General features: G+C 35.8%; 1 protein-coding gene across 1 annotated transcript; it reads right to left on the bottom strand.

Annotated features, from left to right (window-relative positions):
• Nucleotides 1-9,927: 9,927 nt before the first annotated feature.
• LOC140063054 (52 kDa repressor of the inhibitor of the protein kinase-like) lies at nt 9,928-13,290 on the bottom strand. The gene is made up of 3 exons (XM_072109491.1): nt 13,038-13,290; nt 12,374-12,484; nt 9,928-12,227 (listed from the first exon to the last, which is right to left on the bottom strand). The coding sequence occupies exons 1-3, from the start codon at nt 13,288-13,290 to the stop codon at nt 9,928-9,930; spliced, it is 2,664 nt and encodes an 887-aa protein (XP_071965592.1).
• Nucleotides 13,291-22,194: the final 8,904 nt, after the last annotated feature.

Genomic DNA, 22,194 nt, shown 5'->3' with positions numbered 1-22,194 from the left:
CGTGTGACACGCGTGCAATATTCGTGTATCGTAAGATAATTACTATAAGGAATGAGTTTACTAGATTTGTCTGTCTGCCTGTGGATTCATTTTGGTGCTAACACGGGTCATAAAAATGTGTAAAACCTTTGGAAGATCAGAGGTCAATTTTATCCTCCCAATTCACTCGAAAAATACACGCAAGGATTTATTGTGTCATATTATGATAACGCAGTTTGTTAAACATATTTGAAGTGGAAATATCTGTACTATAGTGAGATGGTTAAAAATATATCAAATTTGATTAACATAGAGTTTCAATAGGCAAAAGTCTGTGTTATATAATTTTCTACGAATTTTCACTCAAAAATACACGCGAGGATTTATTGTGTCATTACTATGATAAAGCAGTAGTTTGTTAAACAGTACGGTTGGTAGAGAAATATCTAATACTAGTGAGAGGTTTAGGAATATATAAGATTTGATTAACATAGGGTTTCGAAGGGCAACAATCTGTATTTATATTTATCTACGAATCGAAAAGCCTTAGTAAAGACATACATACAGTTCATAAATGCATTCAGTATGCAAACATCGATTATATCTTAAAACAGTCAATACATTATAAAATATAACACGACAACAGTAATTAAATAAATAGACGAATAACTTGTACTTGTACACACTGTTTAATCGATGATTAAAAAGCTATTTTGATTGAACCTTAACCTCATATTATTGATATGAACTCTTTAAAGGAGGAACGCTGCGCTACAACTTCTAATGTTATAGTTATCTTGGATTGGATATTTTATTTTTGACCTTTTTGACATGCGTAGTAAAATAAACACCAACCAAATTAAGCTGGAGTGCTTACGCTTCTTGGACGCAACGTAAGGACGTAAACGCACCGCAAGCATTTTGAACAATCACGACGCGATGGATTATCGGAACTGTCGCTTGTGATTGGTCACAACTCACTTGCGTTGCGCCTACGTCGTTGTTTTGCGTCCAAGTGTAAGGACTAGACTTTTTATCATTGCCGTGCCTCCCAGACTCATAGCCACAGCATCCCCGTCCATTCCAGCGCTGTTTGTTAAAAATAGATCATTTGACGCCTAGTTATTTTTTTAACACGTTTAAACATATGTCAGTAATAAAACAACAATTTCTAAACAGATAAAAGTATTATTATGATTGAACCAAACAAACGCCGTACAAATTTGCGTCGTAAGCTGTTTTTCTTTAAGTGCCGTACAAAGGGGGTGTCAATAATAACTGCAGATCGATCAACACATCCTGTTTTTAATACTCAACTATTTTCAAATCTTATCTTTGTTCTCTTTTATCAGAATAATTATGTTATATTCATTATATATTATTTCTAGATGTTTTTTTTAACGAAGTGACACCGTAAACTTTGCAACGGAAAAGGCCTTTCTGTATGTACTACAGGCGTGTTGTACTGTCTATCTTCTAACTTTTAGCCAAACAAAATCACCTTAACTTTGTCAATGATTTTGCTTTTTATAAATAATCTAAGGAATTATTTGTTAACATATCTTTTTAAATCTCATAAGATAAAAAGAACTTGTCCATTTTCAAGAATTTCTTAATTATTATAACAATATGAATCTTAAATTAGTTATTAATATTAATTTTATAAATGTATTATTGCATTATAAGCATAAAGTTAAAAAAAAATGAAATTTTAAATTGTCTGTCTTTATGCTGTATTGTAATAAAGGGAGAAGTTTTACTCAATGTTTATGATCGAATAAGGACAAACTCAACACAAAAGTCAAACATAATGAATATAGTACAAACAGAACTTATTAGCTCGTTTATATTTGTTGGAATGGTATTTTACACAAAAAAACAAACGTTTGTGTGCCTAAGGCAACCCATAAACACTTGACTGTTTATTCCTATAGGTCGAAATGATTGTATACGTCCAATAGCATTATCACTTTTAGTATTAAGATTTTAAGGAAAGAGCGTGTAAAGTAATGAGCGACCATCTGCCAATGTTTGGTTGTAATATGCTGGGCCGCGGTGTACCAGCTGTACTTTTATTTCTTTGTGAGTTTAGTACGGTACAATACCAAGAATACATACAATAACAATGAGTAATATGTCGTACCATAGGGGACATTTTGTTTCCAATTTATATAGTAATTAATGCTAAAAATTCTAAACTGCATAATTTGCAAGTATTTAACACATCCATGCCGATAACGCGTTATGACGACGCGTTTTAATATTCCTTGATAATGACGCGTTTTAATATCCCTTGATGATGACGCGTTTCAATATCTTTTGATGACGACGCGTTTATTATTATTATTATTATTATTTATTCTGGCAAAAGATACATTTTACAAAATATCAGGGAAAAATTTCATTTTGTAATTTTGTTTAGCAAAATTGCTAATCAAACTGATTTTTGAGTCAAGAAACATAGTTTTGTATTGTATTTTTTGCTACACAATTTTAGAAATGTGTAGCAATATTGTTGTTTTGTATAGCTTTTTGCTATGCTACACTGGCGAAATTATTCCCTGAATATAATACAAATCAACAAATTAAACAAGCACGACGCAAAAGAAAATATAAAATCATAGTCTCAAGCTGCCAGGAAAGCACAAAAGCAGCCTAAGCTACTGTTACCAATTAGGTGTGTACCTCCAAATAGATATGATATAAGTATTGATCTCTGTTTCATGTATAAGGTATTGATCTCCGATATTGAATAACATTGATGAGCTCTGGACCATTTTCGGCATGCTTTTATAGGAGGCCGTTTGAGGTATGTTTTATCCCCAGCCTGATATATATATATACCAGATGCACCTGAATAACTAAACCAAATATGACTATTATAAATATTTGTTAATCCGATTCAAGAAGTAGAAGACGCATTTTAGGTCCAATTAACGATCTAAAATTTAAATTTAAAAATCGTAACGAAATGTATAGTCAAACTCAACAAGGTAAATCTCGTAAATTATGAAAATATATATGCTGATGCTAAATTAGTTTGATTATCTTAATTATTATGACATTAAAAATTGTAAAGTATTCATTGACCGAGTGGAGAGTAAGCACATCCACATTTAGAATATGTCCCTTTTACTTGACATCGGTCAATGTAACGTAAGTTGCAAACGCAATGACTCTTAAACCAGCAGTTATTGCGTCATACGAACACATTAACTCGTTAACATCGTTAAATTTTATCCAAACAATTACTCTCATTTGCAATAAAGTAATCTTGAGATAAATGCCAAGCCGAAAGAGATATCGACATTATAATTGACATGTTTACTATATTCCAAACGATTATTGTAATGTAAAGTCTGGTTCTACCCACCCCCACGGATGAGATAAAACCGGACGCGATTTTTCTTTTCGTACATAAGTTGGGGATCCATTATGTGAAAGATAAATATAATTAAACCTCTAAATAATCTCATTATTAGTTAATTGTAGTTAGATCAATTCTTACGTCACACCTTATAGATATGACTTATGTTTATTTTGTGACGGTTCATGAGGGGTCCCCAACTTATGTACGGTATGCCAAGAAATATCGCAAACCGGACCACCGCAATCCTTGTTTTAATTTTATTTGTTAAACCAAGATGATGACCTTAATATTAATTAATCCTTTCTTGATATAAACACTTATATAATAATATAGATATAATATTTGTAATTTTGTTATCTTAAGGCCTATCATAGACTTGACTTGCCCCAAGTCTGTGTTCTTTCGAGGCTTTTCGATGAAACGCCATGTGCCAAAAATTTATATTTCAATTAATATTAATTTAAAACTCCGCCTGGAACCCAGACTAGGCCTATCATAAGTTAGATTGAATGCCGGGCCTCAAATCAATATTAGCTAGTTACACGCACGTCACGCGCGAGTCCAGTATTAATTTGTAGGCCTATTTAATAAGGGGTTGCAGCCAAAATGTGTTGATGGTCAATCGAGTTCAGACATTTCAGTAACAATCTGCGCCAAACATTGTGCTGATGTCAATTGTGATATGTGCAATGGATACCTTGATAATTGTGAAAGAAACAAAGGTATAGAAATAATAACACGGTACTATGGAACAGCTTGCAGCCAGCGGCCGGGATGTATATCAAATCAACATACAGAAGAAAAAAATAATAGCTAGCCCGCCCCTCTCATAATGACAAATGCAAAAATATCATCTTTCAGATTAGAATATAAGCTGTTGGTTTATAAGCAACGTGACATTGTTACTCTACTTTTCAAATCACGCCTGAAAAACCTCAAATGAATTCAGTTTTGACACATTGTCTTCAATTCGGCTCGGAAGAGACGTATAATTATGAACTGTTTCAGTATACTAATATTTTTCTCATAATGCTTGGTTTCCACTATAGGAGGTAACGTAACGTAAGTAAGTTGACCAATCACAAGCGATGTATTATTCGAACTGTCGCTTGTCGTTGGTCAACACGCTTGCGTTGCGTTTACGTCCCTCTGCGTTTGCGTCCCAGCGGGAACCAAGCTTAAGGTAGAAGAGAATTAATTATGAAGGATTTCAATGAACTAACACAAGCATCTCCATACCACTTGTCTAACACACGGTCCTGGTTATTTTTAATGCGTTATAAATATACGACAGAATACAAACGACTTATGGGCCTCTACATCCATTTATTTCTGGAATTTTAGAGTCCATATTTGGCGAAGTGATGAGATTCTCTTTAATAAGCAATACAATGTTTTCAAAATAGGATTTGGTGAATTGAAATAACGCCAACAAACAGGTGACAATGACCGGTTATATCTTATTTTTAAAAAAGAGATATTTGTTACGACGTTTAATTTTTAGTGTATATTTTAAAATATTTATACTTTTTTTTAATGGTACTGCCTACTCTTTTTAACTTTTGTCTATACTTTTGAGAGTCTGCATGCAACAATCAAAATAATTTCCCAGATTGAATTAAATTTAACGTTATTTTTTGGCATTTACTTGTAAAATGGTGTTGATGATAAAGAAGAGTATGATGATGACCGCAACGAACTGTCGCTTGTCATTGGTCAACTCGCTTGCGTTGCGTCTACGTCCTTGCGTTGCGTCTCTAGTGAGAACCACGCTTAAAACTTGACCCCAACCCAACACAGACCTAAGTGATTTGGCCAATCACAAGCAATAGATTAAACTGTCCTTGTCATTGGTCAACTCGTTGGCGTTGCGCTTCACGTCCTTGCGTTGCGTTCAAGTGGGGACCAAACTTAAGTATTTTACCATGCCGTATACCTGCAAGACCTTTCATCCTCTCATACCCGTCTATTCCTTCTAAGTGGGAACCAAGCTTAACAAATGACAAAACAACGTCGCATGCAGCATTGCTCGCGTCTGTACGAAGTGTCTCTGAACTGTAATGATAGCGTGTTAATCCTGACGACCATAAACATAGGTTTTCATTCAAGCTTTTTGAATCCTTAGGGATTGAAGCTACTTCGTTTTACTCGTAATGGGAAGCAAATAACCTAAAAGCTAAGCAACATCGGCTTACAATTATAAACCAAATATTCCAGAAAGATCTATCTAAGAGGCTCTGCGAAGGAATTACTTTAGATGTTTTAAAGCCTGCTATAACTTAAGCAAAATTCATATTATCATAATGGTCAAACATCGTTTTAGCCTTTTGATTGTTGGTAATTGTTCATCACCTCGTTTTGGTTCGGTCACCTTAGTTCCAATCGTTTGCTATTCATTTATCAATCAGATCTAATTATATTTCTGGTTTTTGTTTCGTCTGAATTGTTCGATTATTATGTACATATTCATGTATTTTGATCTTTCATGAGTGTTTTAATTCATTTCCCATTGATTTGTTTAATCATCGATTTTAACGTCGAGCAAATATATGGACATGATATTTAAATATTTGTTATCAACAATTTATTTAGTTACAGTTAAGTAATTTCAGTCTTATTTTATATAGCTTCTTTTTGTTTAAATCACGAAGATTTAACTACTGCAAGTGGACTGCGGTGAGTGGTCATAGGACTACACTCGTGGTTCACGGATTTGTAAGTTAGGACGGTAGTTATTCAACATAATTGGTGGTTTGAGAGATCTGGAGAACGTGGGATATAAATGGATACTAAACCACATAATAGGAACCGATTATTCTCTTCTTTTTATTCGAATACAGAATTGTCTTCAATAAAGAAATATATTGTTATTTTGATATAATTTGTAAATATAGGAGGCGTTTGTTGTACCGGAAACCAATTTGTTGAGTTTTGCTGTAGGAAATAAGAGAATCATCTCACAATTCAGAGGAGGTTTCTTTCTCATCCTTCACGATCTGCGCCTGCTCCCCATCTTACTCAATTATCTGTATCTCGGGTGGCTTGAATTTGTAGACACCACGTACGTTGGTGTCACAATATGAGGTATGACGCAATGTACATTGGATAATATGAATATAAAGAAGTGATAATGATACTTAAATAATTGCTCTTTTGGGAGTAGTACGCCTTCCTGCTCATTAGCAACTTGTTATGTTTCATCCATAAACATCTAGAAGCCATTATTTACCTTATGAATATTTATGAGGCTATTTTCTTTTCTAATGTGAATATTTATGAGTGGTATTTACTTACTGATAGTTTTTAATAATAATTACAGATATATCATTTTGGTTTATCGTTATTCCTTTTGGTTTAATAAGTAACAAGACGCAACAATCATCCTTTATTTTGATGTTAACCTCCCTCAAGCCATACCCCTCCCTCCCACCAACTCTTTTCCCCTCGTAGAATAAAAAGTTTTCACAAATTCATTCCTACAACAACAATTCAAATGTTGGTTCAATCATCCCCCTTTAAAACGTCGAGGATCAAGCTTGCTTTAATCGCGTGTTATACGCGCTTTTAATCGTGTGAAATTCGAGGCATAATGTACGGTACCCTCTACAATCTTATACCTCGAATTTTACTATATCCCGTGTCTTATGGTAAGGATTTTTAACAGATTACGTGGAATTGATAATCAAACACAACGTTTCCATAATCGTCAAAACTTGGAACCATTCGATGTATTGGTCAAAAGTAACAATGACTTTTGTTCTATGTATGCCTAACGTAGGTCTATCATAAGTAACACGTACGTGACCCCTCTCTTGGTTGTGAAAACGTGAACAATTTGTGCAATGATGTAACACACAACTATAAATATCATTCTTGTAAACGATTTGGCGAAGATTTGTCGTCGTACAAACGAGAATAAAATCAGCTTCCAATGCTAATAGCACTATTAACATTATACAAATTGCGTAAACAAATATGAATCAACCTTTAAAACGATTTCAACCATGATGACGAGTAATTGAGACTATAAGAAAATGTCATTTTTAAGGATTTTTTTCTTGCACATGACCACTGCCACATCATAGACAGACATACGTTGACATATTCACGTAGTGTACTGCAAACAGCAAGGCCCGATACGCACGATAAACAACGACGATAGATAGATAAATACATACTTTTCTACAGAAAATAAACAAACATTAGAAAGTTTTCATCTTAGAACTAAGATATTAACACTGTTGGCCTACCCTGACTTTCTTTGATGGATGAAAATGATATTTCCATAAATCCGATCAAATGACGTCATGATCAATAAGAACAATATAATCTTTGTATCGATTTTATTGATCATTACGTCATTAGATTAAATTTGTGTAGTCGTTCGATATCGTCTTACAAAAACGTTCTAGTGGTATTTTGTTTCTGACATTTTCATACAGGTGTTCTTAAAATTGAGGGTGCTAAACATAAAAGTTACGAGATCGAAAGCAGGTGGCTTAAGCCAAACAAGATGTTATGGTGTGCTTTCCTTGCCGCAACACTAATGCCCTGTCATAGCCTTGGAGTCGTTTCCACGACATCACCAGACACATTGATGTTTCTTCCTCATGATGTGTAATTCTGTGAACCCCAAAAGAAAGTAGCTTGTATAGCTTTAACTCTATTCCACCACGTCAACGTTCCAATCAGCGTGGGATTTGAACTCACGACATGTTGACGTAACTGGGGCGGATCCAGAAATTTTTGAGAGGGGGGGTCCGCCGATAAAAAGGGCACATCAGATATTGAGTATTTGAGCCACAGCCCCCCCATGGTGGGGGTTGTGGCGAAGCGAATTTTGTTACAGGACACACTTAGATGGCCGGAAATGGTACTCTCGCACGCAAAATCCATGATAAATGGCACCTTTCTAGTTCGCCGGAAATGACACTTTATTTACGCGGCGACTAACAATAGATACATCTTTTTTTGTTGCGTTCAATGCAAACGTCGGGGGAAGTCCCAGATGAACGTACTTCCGATTCGGTCATAAAATGATAATTCATTATTATTATCAATTGATGATGCATGTAATCTTTTATCATTCGACATTGTTTTCATGTTGATTACTGAATTTATTTGATTTAAAAATGAGCAGTTTTTCCGTTTCTATTGATGAACACAAAATCAAGAATTCACACAATACCCATCGTAAAGTATACGGTAAAACTTTATAAGTTTTCAAGTAGTGTATTACCACCACGAACATTTAACATTATTTACAATACATTTGTTAACCCAGTGTGCGTCTGGGGGGCCTAGAGAGGTAGAGATAACCCATACCCTCACTCCAGAATACTGTTATTCTGGCTCACCACCACGAACATTTAACATTATTTACAATACATTTGTTAACCCAGTGTGCGTCTGGGGGGCCTAGAGAGGTAGAGGTAACCCATACCCTCACTCCAGAATACTATTATTCTGGCTCACCACCACGAACATTTAACATTATTTACAATACATTTGTTAACCCAGTGTGCGTCTGGGGGGCCTAGAGAGGTAGAGATAACCCATACCCTCACTCCAGAATACTGTTATTCTGGCTCACCACCACGAACATTTAACATTATTTACAATACATTTGTTAACCCAGTGTGCGTCTGGGGGGCCTAGAGAGGTAGAGGTAACCCATACCCTCACTCCAGAATACTGTTATTCTGGCTCACCACCACGAACATTTAACATTATTTACAATACATTTGTTAACCCAGTGTGCGTCTGGGGGGCCTAGAGAGGTAGAGGTAACCCATACCCTCACTCCAGAATACTGTTATTCTGGCTCACCACCACGAACATTTAACATTATTTACAATACATTTGTTAACCCAGTGTGCGTCTGGGGGGCCTAGAGAGGTAGAGGTAACCCATACCCTCACTCCAGAATACTGTTATTCTGGCTCACCACCACGAACATTTAACATTATTTACAATACATTTGTTAACCCAGTGTGCGTCTGGGGGGCCTAGAGAGGTAGAGGTAACCCATACCCTCACTCCAGAATACTGTTATTCTGGCTCACCACCACGAACATTTAACATTATTTACAATACATTTGTTAACCCAGTGTGCGTCTGGGGGGCCTAGAGAGGTAGAGGTAACCCATACCCTCACTCCAGAATACTGTTATTCTGGCTCACCACCACAAACATTTAACATTATTTACAATACATTTGTTAACCCAGTGTGCGTCTGGGGGGCCTAGAGAGGTAGAGGTAACCCATACCCTCACTCCAGAATACTGTTATTCTGGCTCACCACCACGAACATTTAACATTATTTACAATACATTTGTTAACCCAGTGTGCGTCTGGGGGGCCTAGAGAGGTAGAGGTAACCCATACCCTCACTCCAGAATACTGTTATTCTGGCTCACCACCACGAACATTTAACATTATTTACAATACATTTGTTAACCCAGTGTGCGTCTGGGGGGCCTAGAGAGGTAGAGGTAACCCATACCCTCACTCCAGAATACTGTTATTCTGGCTCACCACCACGAACATTTAACATTATTATCTAGTATCTTAAAGTATTACAACATGTTGAGAATGCTCCGTTTGAACAATCTCCTATTGTTTCTACGAATAAAAATGTCTGAAATTACATTTACATCAACATCAACATCATGATGTATCATCATTAGTGATAATCCGGTCAGTCTCTCTACCGTCATCCTATTACGGAGGTAGCTCTTCACTCGTCTTAACCCTGAGAAGGAGCGTTCCGCTTCTGCACTACCAACTGGTGAGACACAACCTATACAGAGGAGCTCATAAATATTGGGATAAATATCCTTGTCACAATTTCTTAGACATTCAAGTAAATTTTGTGGATGTTCTTCTCTCTTCACGGTTACCCAATGGGCTCTCCAGTACCTTAATTCATTACATAATGACAAAGGAGATGGCAAGTCGCTCTTCCAAAATAACAATTTTTCACAGACGGGTGCAACGTTGACGCTCTTGATAATTAATTCGGGAATTATTTCAAACAGTGAAGCGATAACTCTAGACTGAGCATTGAATCTTGTCTCCATTTCATTGAGCAAGTGATCTATGAATGGGATAGCCAGGTTTTTCCGGAAATACTCTTCAATGGTATCTGCTGGCACATTGCTTCTGTGCAATTGTCGCCTGTTGGTTCTTGGTTTGGATACTACGCCACCAACACTTATAGTAAGTTGTGATGCATCAGCAAACCAAGCAGAAAAATGATTATCAATATCACGTCTTATCTCTTGTAACTGACTAATTACTGTGTCAATCTTATGGTAGGCTTCGAAAGAGTCCAAATTACTGCGTTGTAACTTGACAGCAATTGGTCTATTTGGAAACAAGCACTGCTTTGTCACAAAAAATGACATTAAAAACTCAAAAGACTGTAGTGTTGAATATAGTCCCTGTGCTTTCGTCCTGGTGTCGGGATCCCATGACCAATCTTCATTACCAATTATGTCGGGGAAATCATTAGGCCGAAGTATAACTTCAAGTGTGGTAACTATGTGTGCAAACAACTCATGAAACGTTTCATAACAATCATGACGCTCCACCCAACGTGTTTTACACAAACCCTTAATTTTCTTTTTTTTCCCATCATAATCAGAATGTTCTAAAACGCTTTCAAACATTGCTTGACGTTTTGGCGAGTTTGAAAAAAACAAAAATACTTCATTGATTGAACCAATCATATTTCTAATTTCTTGTAGCTTACAGGATGATGCGATACTCAAATTCAGAATGTGACTTTTACAGTGGGAGTATAGTGCTAATGGTACTACCTCTCTTATTCTACCATTCACACCTCTTACAGCAGATGACATAGCCGAAGCCCCATCGTATGCCTGACCTCTGAGATTTTGGTAGTTGAATCCATTGTCACTCAACGATTTCATGATGGCATCAGCAATCGCCTTGCCTGTGGTGCGGTTTAAGTTGACAAAGTCGACAAAATGTTCTGCAATTTCCACCTGCTCATCACCGGTTAAGAACCGTAAACAAATTGATAATACCTCTTTGTTGGTGGTAGTATCAGTAACCTCATCGGCTATAATAGTGTAGTACTTCGAATACTTTTGATCAGACAAATCAATTGTTATCTTATTCCTAACAAATTCACCAATTATACCTATCAATTCATTTTGTATGGTTTTCGAAGTGTAAGTGCTATTTTTATTACTAGATTCCAGGTGTTTCCTCAATATTGGATCTCTACCACTTAATAACTTTAATATGGCCAGAAAGTTCCCAGTGTTGCTACAGCTGCTTGTACTATCATCTCGATGGCCACGAAGGGCAATATTCTGCTTGCCACATAGCAGTACTGCCTCGATGATACTTTGGAGAATATGGATGTTGTCCTTGTAGATTTGTTTGCTAGCGTCATTTAGCAGAACATCAACATGATGTTCAGGATGCAGGAAAGACATACTAAGCTGCTTGTATTTGTCTACAGCAGTTTTATGATACAGGAAATTAGTGTGGCAATCAAGTACTCCATCTTTACCTTTGGCGTGCTTAAGAATTTTAAATGGTCTCCCAACTAATACGGCATTGGATAAATTAGTCTTATCTGGAGGGAACATCACACAATACTTGCAGTATCCACCATGATCTGATGGGCTGTACACTAACCACTTATATTGATCTAACCACGAATACTGAAAAGTTAGTGTCTTTGATCGACCTTCACCCTGCATTACTATTTGTTTTAAAAAATGCTTATAGTTTGAATCGGGTACAAAGTGGTTGTCGATGTATTTAAGCTTTTCTGATGGTGTTAGAGTTGATATATCAATAAGCTTGTTAACAATGTCCCCAACATCCTTGCAAATAACTGCAAAATAATCAGAACATTAATTGAAAATATGTCCGTTTTGTAAATTTTTAATTTTATAGTTGTTTAGGATACATACATTCTTCACTAACGCGTGATACTGTCTGCATCATGAACATGGACAGTCGTGACGAATTATTATTTACCTCCTTCTTGCTCAATGGGCATCTCTAAATCCACAGGAAGTTGAATGTCTACATCAATGTCATCATTGACGGCCGTTTCTGGATCGGATAGGTTACCATCCTCATCAACACCTGGTGTAGAAAAAGCCGTTCGAGGGTTTCGTAGTAAACAAAAAAGCTATACTACTACTACTAGCTAGGCCTATGCTATAGATAGTATATTATAGGCCTCTATCTAGCTAGTAGGACGATAATATTAATAACAATCTTTTTAGTTTTAACAACCACATTCATTATTCACATGTTTGTGGTTGAGTGAAATGGAAATAAAACATACTTGATCTTATATTATAGGTAAATAAATATTCACTAAAAAAAATATTTTCATGATTAATTTATTTTCAGAATAAAACTAAAAAGTGTTTATTAATAATGTGTAACAACACCGCGCGAATTGCGGCATTACGCGCATAGTAACGTGCGCGCCGTTTAATCGTGGTAATGAAAATGGAGTCCCTGCGCTGTTAAGATTAAGAATAGATTTACTAAAATGTATGCAAGGTAATTTAACTAGGAAATACTACCCTAAGCCTAGACCTAAATATACACTTACTGTATTATGATCATTAGGCTAATAATATAGACTAACTTAGTTAATACTGAATTGTAGGTACAGTGTACTAACCTGGGAAGAGACAGACCTCGTCGGCGGCGGCGGGTAAAAAAGTAGGTGGTCCAGAGCTTGAGGTATCTAAGCCTTGCTGATCATTATTACAGACTTCAGCGGCGGCGGGTAAAAAAATAGGTGGTCCAGAGGTATCTAGCTGATCATCCTTATTACTAGTATGTAACAACCAGCCACCTAATTTGACACAATGTTTGGCTTGTTCTGCCAAATCTTGCTGTTTGCGCTTTCTCCCTCTCTCCTTACGAGGCATCTTCTTGAAAATAGCGCGAAAAAAGTTTAAATGCGCCCTCTGTAGTATGTGAAACGATCTATTTTTAGAAGTTTAAGTAGAGATCATCACGCGTCACCACCTCTCACGATGCTCTTTGATCGGCCGCCGTAACTTAACATCGCACGCATTGTGATAAATTTCTGTTTTTATTTTTGGGGTTAGTGTAGCCTACTCTGTGCATACTTATATACACACAAATATGTCACACGAATAAAATATTGAACCTCTAAAAAAAGGGCACCCTTAAAATTTAGGGGGGGTCCGGACCCCGTGGACCCCCCCTCTGGATCCGCCCCAGCGTAATCAATCACAGATCTCACTAATCTGTATCTTATTTTTACCCAAATTGTTGTCAATCAATTATCTATTGTATGCGTTACCGCCATTTTATTTTGATGACGTCAACATGCCGTGAGTTAAAATCCCACGCTTATCGGAACGTTGACGTGGTGGAATAGACTGTTAAAGCTATGCGAGCTACTGTCTTTGGGGTTCACAGAATTATACGTCCCCCTTTCCACCACACATCGTGAGACGACAACATCAATGCATCTGGTGATGTGCTGGAAACGACCCCAAAAGGCTGTGGCAGGGTCTTAGTGCTGAGCGCATTTAACATCATCTTTTGTTTTTCAGTGGCTTTCGACACCTGTAATTTTGATGTTGTAAATTTTATGTTTAGTGCCCTCAATTTTAATCAGAAAAAAGGGAATTAAATAATTCACTTCGTTACGTGTTTAGAAGAGAATTAATATCTCATCGTAGTTTGGTATGCCGTGCGTTGTTATGCAAATGAGTTTATGCAGATGTAGTGGGGAAGATGGTATTGTTAGCAATTCGCGGTCAACACGCCACACTGCTAAATTTTTATTTTCTTAAGATTGTTCAAAAGTCATGTAAAGAAGCAATTTTCCGTGCGGGAACCTAGCAGCTCCTTTCTTTTAGTTTGCAAACGTAATCTCGAAAAGAAGCCCATCCAAGAGTACTAAAGTATGAAGGAACGCATGGTCTTCTTTTTTAGGTTTTATGGTAGTCTATTTAATAGAAAAATGAATACCATTCTGATTTTTGTTAAACGAAAGGTCCACTTGTTTAGGCCTAGACCTGACATTTACAACACTCTAAATATCTCTCTTTCAAAATAAAAGAAAAACAATATATTTTCCATTAAAAAAAAATGTATATATCCGCAGAGGTTCGAACCCTATCTGTAGAGCTAAGAGCACTCAAACCTGAGCATTAGTCGTTGCGTCACAATGTACATGACTACTGAACAGCTGATAATAGTCTATTTATACGTATATTACGTAATTCATCATTACGTCATAAATATACATATTAACACTATTCAAAGCAAGATGACCGGTTAGCTCAGCCGACTGAGCGTCGTGTGAATACACGAATAAACATCTTTTGTTTTTCTGTGGCTTTCATGCCACCTGTATTTTTGATTTTGTAAATTTTATGTTTAGCGCCCTCAATTTTATTTAAAAAAAAAGAATTTATATATTTTATAATAATATTAATCTTCGTTACGTGTTTAGAAGAGAATTTATATCTCATCGTAGTTTGCTATGCCGTGCGTTGTTATGCAAATGAGTGTATGCAGGTGTAGTGGGGAAGATGGTATTCTATTGTTAGTATAATATTATTAATTTTGTTAATCTTTTAGAATTATTATAGTTCAAATCTTTTTTCGGATTGGAGGAAAGTTGCTGGTTACTCAACCGTGAGCAACCAGGAAGTGAATGAAATACATGTGCACCAACACTTGAGGACCACAACAGTGTGTGATGGACTGGAATTGATGACAGAATGTGACGGTATGTCTAGCTAGCCAGTACAGTAGTAGGCTAGATTAGAATTAGTGTGTTTTTATTTTTATCATATGAATATTTTGGATAAATGCAGAATGATATATAAAACTATATGCTGCAGATTAGTCATACCAGGGAAGAGTTAAATTACACTCTTCCCTGGTCATACAGGGTGTGCTTTTAAAAAAGACATAGGCCTACTAAACTGTCTCAAGCTCCGTCTCAAGTACCTAGCTAGGCCTAGACCTAATTCGTCCTGCTGCACCAGCCAGGCCTCGTTGAATGTTGGTTAGTGGTGTCAGCCATCACTGTAAAACTTCAACTTAGGCCTAGCTTTTTTGTATGAACTTTGAATCCTGTATTTTGCAGGCCAAATTAATAAACAAATTACGATTAAACAATTAATTACTTAATGAATACTGAACTCTTTTTGAGATGTCTCCCCCGCCCGCAACATCTGTGTATATCATCATCAGAGAGAGTAGGCCTAGTAGAGAGAGGGAGTATGCATATTTATTCAAATAAATGCCCTGGTGTTTTTTTGTTATTTTGATTGTAATGTGTATAATTAAATAAATACTACAGTAGGCATGTTTATAAATCGAAATAAATATAATGTTTAATATATATCAAAAACCAAATATATATAATTGTTTTGCATGTTTGTTTTGTTTGCACAAAAATCAAACTAAATGTTACTGTTTCAATGTGAATCAAATGTAGGCTACCTTTTCCCTTTTATTACAAAAAACTTGGCTATCGGGGTTTCATTCGATTTCAAACAAAAGCTCTTATCTTATCATCATCCCTTGATGTAATTTTATATACTTATTCCCCACAATATACTCCTATGTTTTATGAATATATTTAATTTGATCTTTAGCCACTACTATACCTTCACATGCGCGGTCCGAAAATAAACAAAAAACTAAAATGGCTATCGCCACCAACAGCCAACTTAGTTGAAACCAACCATGCAGGAAGTTGCAAGGTGTTGAAACACCTTATCGTGAACCCGGAATTTACTTCTACAGCGGGTAGAGTTAAAAATCTACCGATGAAATCATAAATTTTTTTATAAAACTCTTTATAATATCTTCCTAAGATAGAAATATGGAACAATATCGTAATAGTGGGAACTAACGTTCTCAAATCTAAGTTTCACGGTACATCTGAGATAGATGAGGTAGGTATCCAAGGCGGAGATTTGTCCCGAAGTTTTTCCATTGTGCTCGCCTATGTCAGAATTAACCATAATTTATATATAGATTACTCCATGTTGAGATAAATGCAATACTTAAATAAAATAAACAGGCCTTTGACATAATCAAACTAGCCTTATGACATTTACATTGTTTAGCTAAGCTAATTAGATCCAATACAACAAGTCCGTCATGGCCAATTAGACATTATCCTTAGCATTGCTTGTTATAGTAAACAAGCCAACACTACACACATACAGCCGAGTCAAATTTCTGTTATTCACAGCATACGATATCTATAGCCAATCAGAAGTGCTTATTGTACTCAGGAGAATCTGTGAGAATCAATAGTAGGTTGGTGAAGTGGTAATGATTTTTTTCTATGTTGATTGACTCAAAAGTATTGAAATGTGTCATTTGATTGATATCAGATTTACTGTACATTTACACGTGTAAGGAGTGCTTTTGCTATCTTTCTGGAAATACTAGATTTTACCATTTTTACATAAAATATACGTAAGTTGAATTTTGTTTAGTAGTTTTAACTTAGTTTTGGGCGGTTTTTGCTGTTCATCATCGCACGATCAAGTTACAAGTAAATTTGTTTACTTCAAGTTGACGTGCTTCACTCCATACTTGCATTGTAGGCCTACTGTTGTCCTTGGTAATTTTATTTTTAATTGTTTTAAAAAGCAAATATTGAGATGGTATGACCAAGAGTATGATTAGGCATAGAGATGTAAAGGCATCTTTCTTATGTGTTGCAGGATTTTGTGATTTAAAATAAAAGGACAAAAAAAATATATATCTATATTGGCAATTGGAAGTGTTTTTATAAACATTTTTTTTTTAAATTAAATATGCAGTAGAACCAAACACCCTTCTTTTGGACTCTATTAAGGAAAGAAATCTATTAAGGGGACACTTGTGGAAAGGGACAATGTCTTAACACTGCAGAACTCCATGATTGGGTACACTTTGTAAAGTCAATGTGTCCCATCCAATTGTACTTAACTGGTCATTTTTTAATTATTAAAAATTAAAATTCTGACTTTAATGCAATTTTTTTGGTTAGATGAATTAATGAATGAATAAAAAAAAAAAATGTTATTCTACTCTACAATATGTTACTACTACTATACTAATACCATGCATAATTATTAATTAATATCTAAAAATAATATTTATATTTTGCTATCTACTACACTATAAAGCCGATTATTACATGATAATTCAGACAGAATAATACTGGTAGCAACATTTCCGTAAATTAATCTTTTCTTTAAAGTATAGATTATTAAATAACCTGGTTATAAATATTCCTTCCTAGATTTACAGTACATACTCATGTCAATAGGTTTTTTTGCATTGTAAATTCCTTTTCTTCAGCTGTTAACAAATTTAATATCACAAAATATTCGCAAAATTTGAACTTTAATTTTTGTGAAGAAAGATTGGCAGTTGTGAGAATATACAGTACTACTGTAAGTTGATACAGTACTTGTAATCTGTCTGTACACTTTGTGTTGTGCCCATATATGGGCTTGATAATGTCATCCTACCATATTTAAGCATATCACTACCATATTTGGGCACATCACATTTTGTTGTTGTCAAACTACATGATTGTAGATAGAGTTTAAAAACATTGTCCCCATTCAAGAATACACACAGTAATATAGACCTACAGTAGAACACATTCTTTACGACATGCCTGAAACGAACAGTATTTTAACACTAAATTCAACCCCTATTTAAGGGGACAATGTTGAATCCAGAAGGTGTCCCCTTAATAAATGGGTTCTACTGAGTATCGGAATGGTTATGTTTTAAATATGTGTGCAATTTTTGCTGTCCAATCGAAAATGTATTTTAGGTACAGTAGTTAGTGTAGTTGTATACTAATAGTGGATTGACATTGAATACACAGATTGTTCATATTTCTATAAACGGTGTTATTGTTATTGACAGTACTATATTTACATAATAATTCTAAAATCGAAATGGCATTGGAATTAAAAGCTTTAATATAACTTGCTTGGATTATTTAAAATATTTTATTACTTTAGATTTATTTTATTGAAATATATCTATACTACCTCATTAACTGTTATACAATGTCACTACAATAGAGCCTAATTACTATTAGATACTGTATTAGATACAGTAGAAGCCCTCCTTTAGGACATCCCTATTCAGGGCACACCCATACTAAGAGGACATATAGACACCTATAAGGACACCTCTAAGGGATACCTGTGTTAAGTTGATACCCCTAAAGGGACATCCAAATTAAGAGGACACCCCTATTAAAGAGGACATCCTTATCAAGTGGACACTCCTAAGTAAATACCCATATTAAGTTGACACCCCTAAAAGGGACATCCCTATTCAGGGCACACCCATACTAAGAGGACATATAGACACACCTATAGAGGACACCTCTAAGGGATACCTGTGTTAAGTTGATACCCCTAAAGGGACATCCAAATTAAGAGGACACCCCTATTAAAGAGGACATCCTTATCAAGTGGACACTCCTAAGTAAATACCCATATTAAGTTGACACCCCTAAAGGGACATCCAAATTAAGGGGACACACCTATAAGGACACACCTAAGGGATACCTGTGTTAAGTTGACACCCCTAAAGGGACATCCAATTTTAGGGGACACACCTAAGGGATACCTGTGTTAAGTTGACACCCCTAAAGAGACATCCAAATTAAGGAGACACACCTACAAGGACATACCTAAGGGATACCCGTGTTAAGTTGACACCCCTAAAGAGACATCCAAATTAAAGGGACACACCTATGCCGTGTTAAGTTGACACCCCTAAAGAGACATCCAAATTAAGGGGACACACCTATGCCGTGTTAAGTTGACACCCCTAAAGGGACATCCAATTTAAGGGGACACACCTATAAGGACACCCCTAAGGGATACTCGTGTTAAGTTGACACTCCTAAAGGAACATCCAAATTAAGTGGACATCCCTATTAATAAGGGGAACATCCTTATCAAGTGGACACTCCTAAGGAAATACTCATATTAAGTTGACACCCCTAAAAGGGACATCCCTATTCAGGGCACACCCATACTAAGAGGACATATAGACACACCTATAGAGGACACCTCTAAACTAAGGGATACCTGTGTTAAGTTGATACCCCTAAAGGGACATCCAAATTAAGGGGACACACCTATGCCGTGTTAAGTTGACACCCCTAAAGGGACATCCAATTTAAGGGGACACACCTATAAGGACCCCCCTAAGGGATACCCGTGTTAAGTTGACACCCCCAAAGGGACTTCCAAATTAAGGGGAAATCCCTATTAATAAGGGGAACATCCTTATCAAAGGACACTCCTAAGGAAATACCTATATTAAGTTGACACCCCTAAAAGGGACATCCCTATTCAGGGCACACCCATACTAAGAGGACATATAGACACACCTATAGAGGACACCTCTAAGGGATACCTGTGTTAAGTTGATACCCCTAAAGGGACATCCAAATTATCAGGACACCCCTATTAAAGAGGACATCCTTATCAAGTGGACACTCCTAAGTAAATACCCATATTAAGTTGACACCCCTAAAGGGACATCCAAATTAAGGGGACACACCTATAAGGACACACCTAAGGGATACCCGTGTTAAGTTGACACCCCTAAAGGGACATCCCTATTAAAGAGGACATCCCTATTAAAGAGGACATCCTTATCAAGTGGACATCTTTATCAAGTGGACACTCCTAAAGGAAATACCCATAATAAGTTGACACCCTTAAACGGACCTCTTTACTTAAGGGGACACACCTATAAGGACACACCTAAAGAGACATCCCTATTAAGAGGGCCCTTTCCTGTTAGAAGGGGACACTTTGTTAGATACCGAAGATGCCCCTTATTAGCAGTTACTGTATTACATATTATAGACTCCAGATTATTGTTACTATTTTTAGCTGTTTTGTAGTTTACTCAAGGGAAAACATACACTCGTTAAAAATGTTGTTTTATAAGCTTTCTATATTTTATTTAGTGCGCACCTGATGGCCATCATGTCATGTGAACTGTACAATATATATGCATGATGATGGCTTGTAATGATGTTACTTAATTGCATTGTGGGAACCGATTGATACAGTATGAACAAATCTCATGAGATGTCATTTATTAAAATTTCTGTCACAGAGTGGCAAGATCAAAAAATATTCTATAGAATATTTATTTTTCAAATTCATTTCTATCATTTGATTTTATTTATTGTTATTGTAATAATTGTTGTCATCTTCAATCTTTTTTCTCTATCTTTTTTGACCTATGACCTTAATTTTTTAGTATGTAAAATGGGAAATGTTATAACCAAGTTTGATTGGTATCATGGTTAATAATGAAGAGTGGCATATTTTGCAGTCCGCTAAAATCACTCTAGCGACAGTCATTGTGTTTTTCGCTGAACCGTGACCATAGTATCCTTTGGCGAATCAGCGGTTCGAATCCCATCGTCGCTCTATGTGGTGGCTATGCGCGCTTACTGGCTAAACCAAGAGGCCTCCAGTGTTGGAGGACCACTTAAGGTTCTTAAACTCAAGTAATTACATTAAGCCACTGCAACCGCCAGGTTTGAATACATGATAGTAGATAGCGCACTGCCTTTCAGATGGGACATTAAGCCGTTGGTCCTTTGTGCAACATTGCTCATGTTCATGTTAAAGAATGTAGTACACACTTCGAGAAGTATAGGGGATCATCCCAGTGTACTTTTCTTCCCAATTCACCACCAGAAGGATTGACCCAACCTGAAACAAGTCTAAGGTCACCAAAAAATGTTATTATATTCAATGTCATTGGACATTATCAGTATCATCTCGTCTGTATACTTACTTCTTTTTATATTATACAATATACAACAGAAGAAAAAAATAGACGGTGACAAAATTGAGACCTTTAAGTACTTGATTAAAAACCATTATTAAATTTGATGTTTTGATTACATTTTACTCAACATTATATTATTGAATTTTACATTATGATTTATTTTTATGATTACTTACTTGAACGAAGTACTTACATTGACAACTGCAAATTCAAGGGTTATTTAATAAAAATAATAAAATTTTATTGATTTTTCTTTCTGATCAATCTATTTTGTTTAATGGACATTTTACACAGAATTTTAGATTGACAAGAAATGAGCTATGAAATATTACGATTGATAATCATAAATTGCACAATTGTACTTCAAAAGTTTTTATAGATTTTAACAAAATTTATAATACAATATTCAGCTTTAAAATAATAGTAGTAAATACTGGACAAGTAATGGCATATTGTACAATTTTATATGTCACCAAAATTTCCTTTTAAATTTGGCACCGTCCCACTAAATGGAGAATGAGGATGTGTGTTATTCATAACTTAACATTTACAATGCATTAGTGTAAAAGCCATATTGGTTCGTGATCATTTTTCTCTAGAGACTAGTGTGCTAGTCAGAGCCCTCTTACTTTAACGCATCTCTTATTTTAATATTCAGTGAATGTCAGGTCTGGCGACAAGAGACAAAAATATCCTCATCTGATACTTAATGCAAACATGTTAATTAATCTCATGAGTCAAACATGCATATATTTTAAATGGCATTAATTTAGGAACAGATGTGAATTTTGCATGTTACCTTGCATATTAAAAGCATGCATCTGCGGAACTTTAAATGACCGTATCGACATGATAATAGTTTATTGCGCACCTAATGTTGTGACTTGCGCGCTTCACTGAACATCAGACAAGGATGATATTAATGTTATCTATACTAGGCTTGCTAGTACACATGTGTTTTGTTTGGTTGTTGGCTC

This window comes from Antedon mediterranea, chromosome 11 (genome assembly GCF_964355755.1).
Source record: "Antedon mediterranea chromosome 11, ecAntMedi1.1, whole genome shotgun sequence".
Classification (NCBI taxonomy): Eukaryota; Metazoa; Echinodermata; class Crinoidea; order Comatulida; family Antedonidae; genus Antedon; species Antedon mediterranea.
Note: the sequence above shows the minus strand (reverse complement) of the source record. Positions and strands in the feature narration are given on the sequence as shown.

Excerpts from the sequence above, each read along its gene's own strand:
- LOC140063054 (XM_072109491.1), bottom strand. The coding sequence starts at position 13,290 with ATGCCTCGTAAGGAGAGAGGGAGAAAGCGCAAACAGCAAGATTTGGCA. Across the intron at positions 12,485-13,037 it reads CGAGGTCTGTCTCTTCCCAG|GTGTTGATGAGGATGGTAAC; the intron begins GTTAGTACACTG and ends TTTCTACACCAG. Across the intron at positions 12,228-12,373 it reads GCCCATTGAGCAAGAAGGAG|TTATTTGCAAGGATGTTGGG; the intron begins GTAAATAATAAT and ends ATTATTTTGCAG.